Consider the following 13,019-nt stretch of genomic DNA (forward strand, 5'->3'; position numbering starts at 1 on the left):
AGTTTCCTGACAGGAATGACAGATTTTTGGAAGCAAAACATTGACCTTAAAATAATCTTAAAAATTTAGCGCAGGAAGCAATTAACAGCTCTTCCTTCCCTCTGTTTAGGTAATTTGAAAATTTTAGGAAGGCCCCGGTGGCAAAGTATTCCTTGGCCATTTAGAATGGATACAACTGTAAGGCTGTTACATCAGTACTACCAGGAATGTTCCTACGATTATGAGGGTAATATAAAATACACACCCTCCCACTGCTCTGCAAAAGCATGAGCCATTTCAGAGTGGAGCTTTAGAGGTGGTGGAAGGCAGACAGAGGACATTGCTCTGAGTGAAACAGTGAAAGAAAAACAGTCCCAGCTGGAACAAAGGCTGTGCCTTGTGTCACTGCACTGAGCGGTTTTAATGACAGTGTGTGGGACATCGACATCCTTTACTGCTCCTGGTATACTGGTATGTGGATATGTAATAATTCTTCAAAAAACAGAGCAGAAATCCAGTGCAAGAGGACAATATTCATCCAGGGCACATCAGGTCGTGAGAAGCTGATACCACAGTGATGTCCTGACCCCTCTTGCTGCCACCCTCACTGGACAGAGTTGTTCAGTCTGGAAAAGAGACTGAAAGGAATATACTTTTCTCTCTTTCTGTGGTGATGAGAATTAGAGGTAACAAGATTAGCTGCAGGAAGGAACAGTTACGTCAAACAGTAGCAAACCATTTCTAATAGGATGGCAAAGAACTGTAATGGCACACCCAGGGAGGCTATGACATCTCCAGTGCTGCTCTCTAGACAGGCAAACTTTTAAGAGCAGGTTAAAAAAATGTCTATGAGAGATAGTACCAGCATAATTACTGCCACTGCAGGAATAATTCGGTGCCCATGTTCAGGTTTATCTCCAGCCTAACTGTGCTCAGCCACCATGTCCTGCTCTGGCACCTACCTTTTCTTCCAGTTGTGGCCTCACATCAGAAACACATTATCCCAGCCAGTAAGACCTGCTACCAGCAGGACACAGGACAGATGTTCCCACTCAGGACAGGATAGTGGACAAACTGGTCTCCCAGGGTGCTGCCAGCTCTGTTCTTCATTGATTTCTCTAATGCATTTCAAGAAATCTTAATCCTTTTCCCTTGTTGATCCCCCACAGAGGCTGAAGATCTGCACTCAAGGTCGCTGATCATTAATGGCCTGCAGTGTGGTGGTTTTAACAGTGTTCAGGCTGTGTGATGGGCTGCAGGTCAAAAATACAGGAATGCAAGCAGTGTCCCCACATAACATGGAGATAATGATTCCTCAGCCCTCAGTTAAATATACAGTGGCTGTTCATGACAGCAGGTACTGCAACAGGAAGGCTGCCCTGAATTAATTTATCCTGCCTGCTGCTCCCTGCCTGCTCTCTGGCAAGTCATTTATTTTCTTCCCACTGCTTCTGTTCCCCTTTTGCAGGCTAGGATAAATAGGATTCCTAATTGCACCAGGACACTGTGGGAACAGACAGGATCAGGTACTACCTTTGCCCATACATAGTTCTACTTTTAACTGCTCTCAAAGGAAATGTGAGTGCAGCTACACTCCTGGTTTCATACCTATTTACACTTTAATACCATGTAACACTCCTCATGGGTTAAATGGAATCCATCCTTTAACTCTGATTTGTTGCTAATGTACAACTGAGAGAACAACAACAATAACACCTGTGGGTTACCAAAATGCTTTATTATAGTAAAACATAATAGACATAGACAAAAGCCAATGGTTACATTTTATCTGTCCCATCAAACCAAAATACCTTCATAATATTTTCCATTGGCTTAAAAAGGGAATACTAATAGAAATAATTTCATTATTAAAAATATATATAATTATTAATTCTATTAATTCTGCTCTGTATTAGAAAGGCAAATATTGGGATAGTGATATGGCTTAAACATATTAAAATTTTCCCTCTGGGAAGCTGGTCTTCACCTCTGGCTAGACCACACGTGGAGCAAGTTCAGGAATCTCTTTCTGCATGATGGCAGATATCAACCCACATTAGATGCAAACTCAATATGTTCAACCAGAGCAGCTGAGCCAGACAAGAAGAGGGGTAGTCTGTGATGCCTATTCTACCATGGTTTTCTTTTCCTGCATATTAGAAGTTCTTCAGTATATTTCCTTTTTATTATTTTTCCTCTGGATAATCCCAAGTTTGTCCTCCCTCTTTTTATCCATTGCATAGTAAGGAATGGACTGTTGTTTTATCACAAAAACTCATTTTACCTTAGTAGAATCAAGCACCATGGCTGGTTCTTTAAGTTCTGGGTAAATTGAAGGAATAGGAGAGAAACAGTGACTCCAGAGAGCAATTCAGAGTTCTTCCATTAAGACACCTGCACTGAATCACTTCCTGGAGAAATCTCTGTCTCTCCGCTAACTACAGTGTAAGCCCAGGAAGACTTGGCTGGAAAAAATTAGCCCTTGTGAATCTGGAGTTCACAGGAGTCCTACAGCATCCAAACATCCCACGTACTGCAAACTCTGTATATGTCTGGAGCTGTGCTCTTACCCACCTTCAGTCATTTGCAGTTCTACCCAGGAGTCAGAGATGCACAGTCTGGTGTTCACAGGCCTAAAGTTCTCTTACAAGTTGGCATCTGTGCAGCAACTAAGGCAGCAGGTAGTCAGGCTTAGCTGGGATTTCAGTGCTTCTCTGAAATACTGAGGAACTATTACCTATACTCAACAGTTCCTGTTATAAATTACTGAGATACCAGTCAGGCAAGAAAAGGCTGCTACAAAAATGCACTGGAGAAAAGAAAAATGGCCTTTCCAGTGAGCTGAAATACACTGTCTAAAAATTACAGGAACAGCATCCTATCCTGCTTCAGACCATTTGTTGGACGTTATTCACAGCTGACATATGTACAACATTCTTACCATTTTCAATCAACCAGCCAAAACTGTAATATGTTGAAACTAAAACAGCAGTAGACAATCTGTAGTGCTACTTCCTTGTCCACATTCCCTGCAAACCCTTGAAAAACTAAGGCAACATTATACCACAGCTGCACTGTTTTGAAAATCTCAAGTTGAGGTTCTTCTACTCAAACTTGCTGCTCTCTGTGTCCTGGGACACAAATAAGCACTGCGACAGTAAAAACACCTGGTCAGCTTTTCCTTCTGTCACTAGAGCTCACCATGAGTTAGGGCCAAGAAGGCATCATTACATTTTAAAAATGCCTATGTTCAAAAAAGACTGGTATCTTCGTTGTTCATATTTTCCTGGATATACTGGAGAATGTCCACTTCATTCATTGTCTGTATCCTGCTTTCATTTGGCTTTGCCAGTGAAGATGAATTGGTGCTCCTGGGGGCAACTGCTGGCTTCTGAGACAGTGGTGGTTTTGGTGGTACCTTGGGTTTTGGTTTAGAGGTAACTTCCAAGAGTTTCTCAAAATCATCTGCAACTCTGGAATGAAAAGAAAATATTACTAAAATCTTGGGAATTTTTGAATTGCTTTTTGTTTTCTAAGAAAATGTAATCTTTCAAAATATAACTTTCTGCAGGAAAGAATCTACTTTGATGAATTTCTCTCTTTCCACAGAACTTTCCATAAGAACTGTCTTTTACAATGTGGCTTCTCAGTTCATTGTACAAGTTAATTAATTTTACAGCATGTTTTCAAATGTCTAAATTAAAAGCAATTTGCAATTATCAAATGAAAAAGAACTTTATTTTAGTTTGGGAAACAAACGTTTTTAATTTGTGACAGGATGATTTGCTTCCCATACATTTTCATGGGAAACTAAAATTTTTCACATTCAGCTCTGATTCCTCTTCATTCCCATCACCCAAAACTGAGACTGTGCTCAATCATGAGAAACTGGAAATGCTAATGGATTTAAAAATATCGTGTTCACATTTGCTTCCGGGAAACTGAAGAAGTTTTGCAATCTGTGACCATATACAACAACTCTTTTTTTGTGACAATTTCCCTCTATTTCCTAGTGAAATAACCCAGAGCACTTCAAACAGTTCAGGATATTTTCTACCTGCATTGTTTGACCTTATCAGAGATGCAGCAGACTGTGTGTGCCAAACTCTGTTCCCACATGAGCTGTTAAAGATTTTGAGAGAGCCCCTATAATAGACTGTCTTGTAACTCCAAGGGCTGTCTGCCTTTGAAAAGTGAATATGTGGAGGAAAAGAAAAGAAGGTTGCTCTCCAGCACCTCCACTCACTGGAACAGGATAACACATAGGAGTCTAAGGAAGACGCCTTTTAATTTCCCCTTCCACATGCCCCATAGGTAGGCAGTCCCTGGAGCATGAATGAGTCATTTCACGTCAGGTATTTTTTGGTTCTTCCACTCTTTGCCTTTTGTAATTAGAATCATAGAATCATAGAATATCCTGAGTTAGAAGAGACTCACAACGATCACTGAGTCCAACTCCTGGCCCTGCACAGGACACCCCAATAGTCACGCCATGTGCCTGAGAGCATTGTCCAAAACGCATCTTGAACTCTATGAGGCTTGGAGCTGCCCTGGGGAGCCTGTTCCAGTGCTCAGTCACCCTCTAGGGGAAGAACCTTTTCCTGATATCCAGTTAATATCTTCCTCACTACTGGGCAATGAGGTCATCTTAGGGGAGGTATTACCTATATCCCTGTGAAACCACTGGGATAACTTCTGTTGACTAAATGGGACACTGATTCCTCCCTTTCTTTATTTGCCAGTAGTCTTAGGAGAAATACTGTAAATGCCTCTGCCACATGGCAGAACAATTGGCAGGGCTTTCTGCAGACAATTAAAGCAAAGCTGAGCTTTTCCATAATTTGGGAAGCAACTGATGAGGGCAACTGTCCAGGACCATGAGGAACATGATCAACAGAAGAAGCAACCTCACAGAGACACTTTATCCTCCATCTCCAGTGAATATTGTTGAATGTAAAAACCACAGGTACTTCAAGAGCTCCAGACCCCTCAGCTAAGGATCCCACTATTACTAAGACAAACTGCATGATTTCAATGGTTTCTTTTTTGTGTTGACTCTCATTAAAAGCTGTGAGGAACTTACAACTGTTCTGCCCAGGCTGAGACAAACTACACTCACCATGAATTGGCCATAAAGTCAACATGGTTCAGCCCAAATTTTCTGCTGTACAGACATTCAGAATCTTTTAAGGAAAAGCCATTCCTGAAATCAGACAGGTCTTTCTGTGACTCCCAAAAGGAATCTAAAAAGAATCAGTTTTAACCAAGGCTACTCTTTTAAAATTAATTGCCTGAACACTGATATCTAAAACTGGGAAATATCTAAACAGATCAACTGATGGACAGAGCAGTCCACTGCCCCAGAGCTCTGCACCTTGAACTCTACCTGTGATATCCAGCAGGCAGCTCCTCAAATTTCATCCTCCAAATAACTCTAGAGATTATATTTTCCTTTATTTACATAAGATTTCTGATGTCTTTTAGTTTTCATGATTCCCTGTGGGTGACACATCCCACTTAACTTACAAAACACACTCTATGTATTTCTGAATTTCTCATCTACGTAGAAGAAATTAATTTCATTTAAGACCAGGCCTTTCTGTTTGCTGCAAACTCTGATATCCCAGAGATATCACACCTGTGATCACATTGCCAAGACATGTTCTTGTTCTCTTTGGTCTGTAATAAACAAAACATGTTAGGGCTGGTATTTCTGAGTCTCACTAACTGATCTGATGCCTCCTTTCCTGGCACAAACAAATACTGAATGAATCAGTGTCCATGTCACAAAGTTCCGGTCATAAATAACAGAAACCATAATAACCAGAGAACAACACACAATATACATACAGACCCTATGGAGGAAGCATGATTTTGAAGTAGATGCACTGCCCAGAAGGAGCAGCAGTAAATCCAGCTCATTACCTGATCAGATGGTACAGATTCCTGAATTCTCTACTCCTGTGTGGCTCTATACTAATTTCTGTGCTAACCACAGCAACAAAACTACTCAGCAAGCCAAAAGTACCCTCAAAAGGTCCAGTCCAGTAGGTTGTTGGGTTTTTTAGGAAGTGGGGGGGTTGTTACAGTGCTTTGAAGCCAAAGATTCTGCAGGGGATGATTTTTCAAAGTCTGGAATCTGTTCATGTAATTTCCTTTGTCCTGGATTTTTTCAAGACTTGGGTTAGACAGAAGTCTCTCACAGACAATACAGATAATATGTGGTCTTTGTCTCAAAACCTGCTTTTCAGTGCTGCAGTGGCAGGCAAACTGTTTGATCCACTGCTGTTTGATCATGTGAGACACAACTGTCTTTGCAAAACTAAAGAGGTAAAATGCAAAATGCCTCAGGCAGAGATAGAAACAAGGACTACTATTTCTTGAGAAGCAAATGTTGTTACAGTGCATAACTACTACCATATTTAACGCCAGGCCAGGAGGAGGAAGAAAAAAATCAAGCAACTATTCTGAAACAAGATTAAAGGAAGAACCTCCCCATTCCCATCTTTTTATAGACCACCAGGCACACAATCCATGTAATTAATCATTCTTTAATTAGTCTCTCTCATTTTCTGTAATGGAAAAGCAGTGCCACATTGTTTAAAATTCCTGCCATACTGTTGTGCTGATTCACAGACTCTATTGGTGCAAATTCTCTTTGTTTCCAGACACAGAAAGCAATCAAAACCCTTACTGAAGAAAGGCTGTCACAAAGCCCTACAAAATGACTGATGGCATGTGGTCTTCAGGAGAGCAAACGAGTTCTGACTTGGAGACGACACAGTCGCCATCCAAACATCAACATTTTAGATGCCACTTCTCTGAACTCTGTCCTGTCTCTTTGGACAAAATCTTTGGGACAGGAATGACTATGTGCATGTACAGCATGATGGGAACAGTGTACTCTGCTTGCTGGGAATGCTCTAATGAGAAGAATCAGTAATGAAAGCGAGAGACAAAGACTCCCATAATTTCCTAAAGTATCCAAAAAGGCTCTTGAAGCTTGAAGCTCTGTTGTGCAACTAACAGCAGTTCTTGCAGAACAGACTTTTATCTTTCCCTATCTTATTATCTTTATTTTGTCTGGTGTTAATTACACGCACAAGAGATACCTTAGTGAAGCCTTGGGGAGTGGTGTAATATCACATCTATAACTTTAGAAAAGATTTGGGCCCAAAAATAGGCAGGAGGCTTCAAAGTATCTCTGAACCATCACTGCTACCATGGTCACTGGAGACAGTGTGGTGTCTAGCAGGGCCCAGGGAAACACACAGGTTGGAGTTAACCACAGGAATGCCAAGCACTGGGGGCCATGTAGAAGGTATCTCCCTTTCTGCTTCAGCTTTCCCCTGCAATCCACTATAGGTAAATTCATAGTGGTATTTTAACCAGGACCAGGAAATATGTCTGGATACTAGAACGTGCGAATTTGTACTGCTGAAATGCTACAAGAACCACTGGCACAGCTTTAGTCTGGGACAGATCAGCCCTCCTCCAAAAAACTCTCCGGCACAACTCGGAGCTGGTGCAGGACAGGGACCATTCCCAGGAGGCAGTTGTATACACTCACCTTGTTCTGAAGCTGGAGAGAGTCCCAACAGCATGGATGCAGACCCTGGCACTGCCCGGCCAAGAGCCAGAGAACGGGCTCATTAGCACAGGTAAGTCCTACACACATATGCTCACAAGCCCTCTGAGGAAAACGGCCTGCTGGTTACATCACTCACCCAGGAAATGAGACAAGTCAATTTTTCCAGTCTGAAGAAGTTCAAACCTCTGTCTCCTGCTTCTCTAGAAAGTTCCCTAATCACCAGATAAAGGTGCAGCTGGGGCATGGGAAAGCAGGCAGCTTTTGCCCCCTGAGCTGACAATGTCTGTCAAAAATGCAAACGGCCTGGGGCAAGATCCTTGAAATGTGGTGAGTCTCAAGTCCCGCAAAAACATTTCTTGCTACACTAGGAGAGGTCAGGACTTAAGACCACCTCTCTGCATTATTCTGTACAACCTATACATGTTCCTAAGGGTAGGGCAAGGATTAATGTTTCCTGTCTGGCAAAAGCCTTTTTATTCTGTTAGCCAAGTTTATTTTATAGCTGTTCCAGTGTTTGTAAATAGCAACCCTAAACATCACATGAAGAATTAAATGAAGAAAGTAAATGCTTGAAAACCATCACAGAAGAATGTATTTGTTTATTGTAACCTAAATCAAAGACCTTTCCCCACAGTAAGATCACAGCAAGCGAGAGAAACTGCCCTGGAGTGGTCAGGAGCTTTCTGACTCAGTTACTGCAATCTCCTCTACCACCTGCCCATTGCCCAAACAACCCTCTGCCCAAAGGATCTATATTAAAACCCTCTGGAGTTTCTCAAAGCTCTTTTTCCAACTATGGTGCTGTTCTCATACCCCCAGAACGAGGCAGAAGTGCTGGAGATGGTGCCCCACATGACTTCTGGCTAGTCTGAAGATGTAAGTATTGTTCTCTGAATTCAGTATCTCCTAATGCCTGCTCAAAGATGATCACACAAACTTTTTCTGCCTCAGAGGTGGCAACGGCTCCTTGGCAAACTGGAAGCTGACAAACCTCTAGTCACACAACCACAGAAATCTTCTGAGTTGGAAGGGACCCTGTCAGAGACTGAAATGTTTGATGATTTATGCATTCTAGGAGACTTTTGCAGGCTTTTGACTTGCATTATACCTCTGATGAGCAATCCGGCCCCTCCCTCCCTCCAGTGCTGAAGATGTGAAGCCCTGAAAAAGCAAGAGCTGAGTTTGCAGGCTTTTGACGTTTGATGGGCAATTGAAGGGGCAGGACCTCTGATGGCCCATAGGAGTCCATCCTCCCCTCTGGCAGTCGGGAAAAGGGCGGGAACCAGGCCAGACACAGCAGCTCTTGCGCAGGGCCCAGGGAGAGATTGGAGGCTCGAGGCATGGCCCGTGACACTGACCATGGATATAATAACTCATAACTTCTTGGAGTGTGGGGGCTTCCCTCTTTCACCTCCGGCGGATCAAGGCCACCACTTCAACTGACATGGAAGCTGCAACTACCAAGTTTCATCGCTGGACCCCGTGGGCGGTGACTATATACATCTGTCCATTCTCAGCTTTTCTTTCCCTTACTCTTATCTTGCTTTTCTCTCCCCTATGCATTTTCTCCCCCCCCCCAAAGGTCATCTCTATGTCACATTGTTATATGACAGCACCTAAAATTCTAGCATACCTGTTGATGCAAAATTGTCCCCTATGCATTTTCTATCTCTATGCCACATTGTTATATGACAACACAGAAATGCTAGCATGCCTGTTAATACAGCATTGTTAAAATAAACCTTGCCAGTATATGTTTTCAGACACCGATTATTCAGTGTCGTTTCACTCTAATCCACCCCAAGGGAATTATTGATAAAACCTGGGTTACCCCTCTCCCTTTTTCTGGGGTGGGTTGTAACAGACCCACAAGGACCACCAGTCCAAATCTTCAGTCAACAGCCCACATGGAAATCAAGCCCATGACCTTGGCATTATTAACACTATGCTCTAATCAACAGAGATAACTTCAGGGTTTGTATAGACTGAATGGTTAGAAATGGGCAGTGTTAGGATGTGGTTTCACAAACAGCTTCAGCCTCTAACATTGCAATGCTCCTGAAAGGGTCATCGGTGTAATCCTAAGAAAGAACACACCAGGTCTGCCATCTCAGGGCAACAAAACTGGGATCCTGCTGCTAACACGTTTTTAAGCACTGGAAAAAGACAAATGTTGTGCTGACAGCTGCTTCCTTCCATCTCAGCTCCCTATTCATTATCAAAGGTGAAGCTAATTAAATCTCTCCTAAAAAGCTGCTCAGACAACTGCGATAATTACTTCAGGCTAGGATGTGCGATAATTTATGTAATTCTGTGGGCCCACAGAGCTGCTGCAACATTCACAGGATCAATTCTAGCATTGGTTTTCCAAAAAAACCTGATCCATCACACCAGACAGGCATGATTCAGATTAATGAGGTAGAAAAGCGCATGCCTGCAGGGCTATGATCTCACTGGCATAATGGAGACATGGTGGGAAGGCTCCTGTGACTGGAGTGTTGGATTGGAAGGATATAGGCTCTTTGAGAAGGACAGGCAGGGGACACAAGGAGGGACTGTCATCCCCTATGTCAATGACTACCTGGAGTGCATGGAGCTCAGCCTGGGGATGGATGAGGAGCCATCTAGGAACTTATGGGGCAGGATTAAAGCAAGGGCAGGGATGGGTGACATTATAGTTGGGAGTCTGCTACAGGCCACCTGGTCAGGAAGACTGAGGGGGTAAGGTCCTCTATAGACAGCATCAGACTCATGTTCACAAATCTTGGTCCTCAAAGAGGACTTCAACCACCCCAATATTTGTTGGAAGGACAAGCAGCAGGCCATAAGCAATCTAGAAGGTTCCTGGAACGTGTTGAGGCCAAATTACTTCTCCAAGTGATAGAGAAGCCCACAAGGAGAGGTGCTATGCTGGACTTTATTCTCACCAACAAGGAGGGGCTGGTGGAGAATATGACGCTCAAGGGCAGCCTTGGCTGCAGTGACCATGAAATGGTGAAGTCTCTTAGGGCAGTGAAGAGGGTGCACAGCAAGCTCAGTACCCTGGATTTCAGGAAAGCAGTCTTGGCCTCTTCAGGGACCTGCTTAGTAGAGTACCATGGGATAAAGCCCTGGAGGGAAGAGGGGCCCAAGAAAGCTGGTTAATATTCAAGGATAACCTTCTCCAAGCTCAGAGCAACACACTCCAACAAAGAGAAATCAGGCAAAACCATCTGGTTGCCTACCCCTCTCTTTCTCAAAGCACATCCTATGAAGGAAGAGTAAGACATGATCCTGTTTTTCTGAAGGCAACGCAAGGGGACTTGACCTTGCTGGTTCCTACCACAGCAATTATCTCTTTTCCACAGGTTCTGGAAGGACATGAAGTATAGACAGACACCTTACTGATGTATTATGGCAGACCTAGTGGTAGGAAACAGTGCCTGCATCTACTAAGCCAGTGGTTAGGGTGAGGTAGCTCAGCAAGATTTCCCATCACCATCACTTAATATCTGTCAGTAGGCCAAGAAATTAGTAACCAGTAAAAGGCTGGTCAATGGACAGGAAGAGGGAAGATATTTGTTTGAATGGGCATGGGTATTTTTCCATAAAAAGAAACCCTCCATTACATTTACAGAGAAATTGGTTCTTCTCTATGCTTGTTAATGTAAAGTAGGTGATTCTATTTAAAACAGTAGTTCTCATTTCATATGAGCAGGTATTTAGAGAGAGCAGTCTTCAGTTTGCAATGAGAATATTTATCATATTCTCTTCTCCCTCATGTTGTGACAAGTACAGCCCACGTACATTTTGCAGACTCGTTTGTCTCCCTAACAGTCTCTGCCTCAAGATTTACAGTCACTGCTGAGGATTCACTGCTGTGCTGACAGTGCTGCGGTGCTACTGCTGCTACAACCACCCAGGTACCATAAAGATCACGAAAGATTTGGCAGCTCCTGTGTTCTGCTCTGAACAATATCTTTTTCCCATCTCCCCTTTGGAAGAAGAAGGTTCTGCCTTCCTCTGCCTTGGGCAGTGCTCTCCTAACTCTGCCCATGATTCACAGTGAGTCAGACACTTCTCAGATCTACCACATGCACATGAACAGACTCTGTAGTACATGTGAATGTTCACTACATGAGTGAGGAGCTCCCACACCTGCATCATTCAGCTAATCCACTGGTGAACACGTCCAGGTTTCTGACCTGGACAGACCTGTTGGAGCATCATAGCTCAGGATGGTCTTGGATCTTAACAAAATGTGTCCAGGCAAACTTTCTGTGTGGTATAACAGAGTATGTCCAACAGACCCAGACGTTTCTGTTTTCCTCTAGCAGCTCATACAGCTCGAGCCCACTGAAGGAATGGGTTGTCACAGCTCCTAATTTGATCTGAGGGCTGGGGAGACATTTCTTCAGTCCCCTTTGGGAGAGTACTTGTCAAGACCTTCAGGGCAAAGGCAAGACTTATTCTTAGGCTTCAGAATATGCTCAAACCCCCATGCCGGGGAGATTGCAGGGTTCAGCTCAAGTTGAACATTTCCTTTCACCACAAAGGGTCACTGCCTGAAAAAGAGACTGTGGCACTGCCCTGCAAGAATATGCAAACACCAGTCCAGTGGTAAGGGAATGTGGGAGATAATTCAAATGCTTCCCCTAAATTTATGAGACCTGACAGTTCTGCTGAGGCTGAACAGAAAAAAAATGCAATGTGCTCAACCACTTGAGAAAGTTTAGATGTGGGGTTTCAGGTGACTGCAAAGAATTGACATAGAGGCGAGGTGAAGTGTTGGTTAGGTGAAAAGAGCACTGCCACTCCTCCCGCCCCATTAACAGCAGTTTCTCCTTGAGCCCCAACTGCCCTGCATTAAGACCACCAGCTCTCTATGATGTGCAGATAACACCATGAACTGGGGTTACTAGGGGAATTTCAGAGGGTGTTAGGCACCTGAACAGGTCAACAGATCCTGACCTATCTGCCTGTACCTCTTGCGCAGCCAGGAGTTGCCTCTGGATTCCCATAGCAACTTTCCCATTGGACCACTGCCATGATTTTCTGCTTCATTACGTGCATTCATTTCCAATTGGATCTTGATGACTTGTCAACTGTTGAAAGCACTGGGACAAATCAAGGATAAAGAAAACTACTGGAATTTAAAAGAAATATAATCTTTTCCCATGGGTTTCCATACCCATCTGGGTGTGCTGCTGTCACTGATGACCCAAAATGATTTAAAACCACGGTCTATTGGTCTCAGAGCAGACTTCAGAGACCCTTCTCTGCCACAGAGGAAAAGAACATACATAATCCAAAACACATTAACATGACAGAAGGAAAGGCTCTCTCTAGAGGATGAAAATGCAAGGAGCGCATTGGAACAGGCACTTCTAGCTGTATGAACACTCTGGATCAAGTGCTGTGTGCTGAGATTGCTAAAGCAAACATGAAAATATAGCAAGCACATACGTGT

The 13,019-nt window shown here is 43.3% G+C and overlaps 1 protein-coding gene across 1 annotated transcript in view; it reads right to left on the minus strand.

Moving 5' to 3' along the window:
• Window positions 1-1,696: 1,696 nt before the first annotated feature.
• Window positions 1,697-13,019, minus strand: part of HS1BP3 (HCLS1 binding protein 3) — a 51,937-nt gene continuing 40,614 nt past the window's right edge. Inside the window, exon 7 of the mRNA XM_027710197.2 lies at window positions 1,697-3,452. Coding sequence (XP_027565998.1) covers window positions 3,230-3,452 — 223 coding nt within the window. The 3' untranslated portion in view covers window positions 1,697-3,229. The remainder of the gene's footprint in view (window positions 3,453-13,019) is intronic.

This window comes from Pipra filicauda, unplaced genomic scaffold (assembly GCF_003945595.2).
Source record: "Pipra filicauda isolate LSUMZ 115617 unplaced genomic scaffold, ASM394559v2 scaffold144_size1929842_pilon, whole genome shotgun sequence".
NCBI lineage: Eukaryota > Metazoa > Chordata > Aves > Passeriformes > Pipridae > Pipra > Pipra filicauda.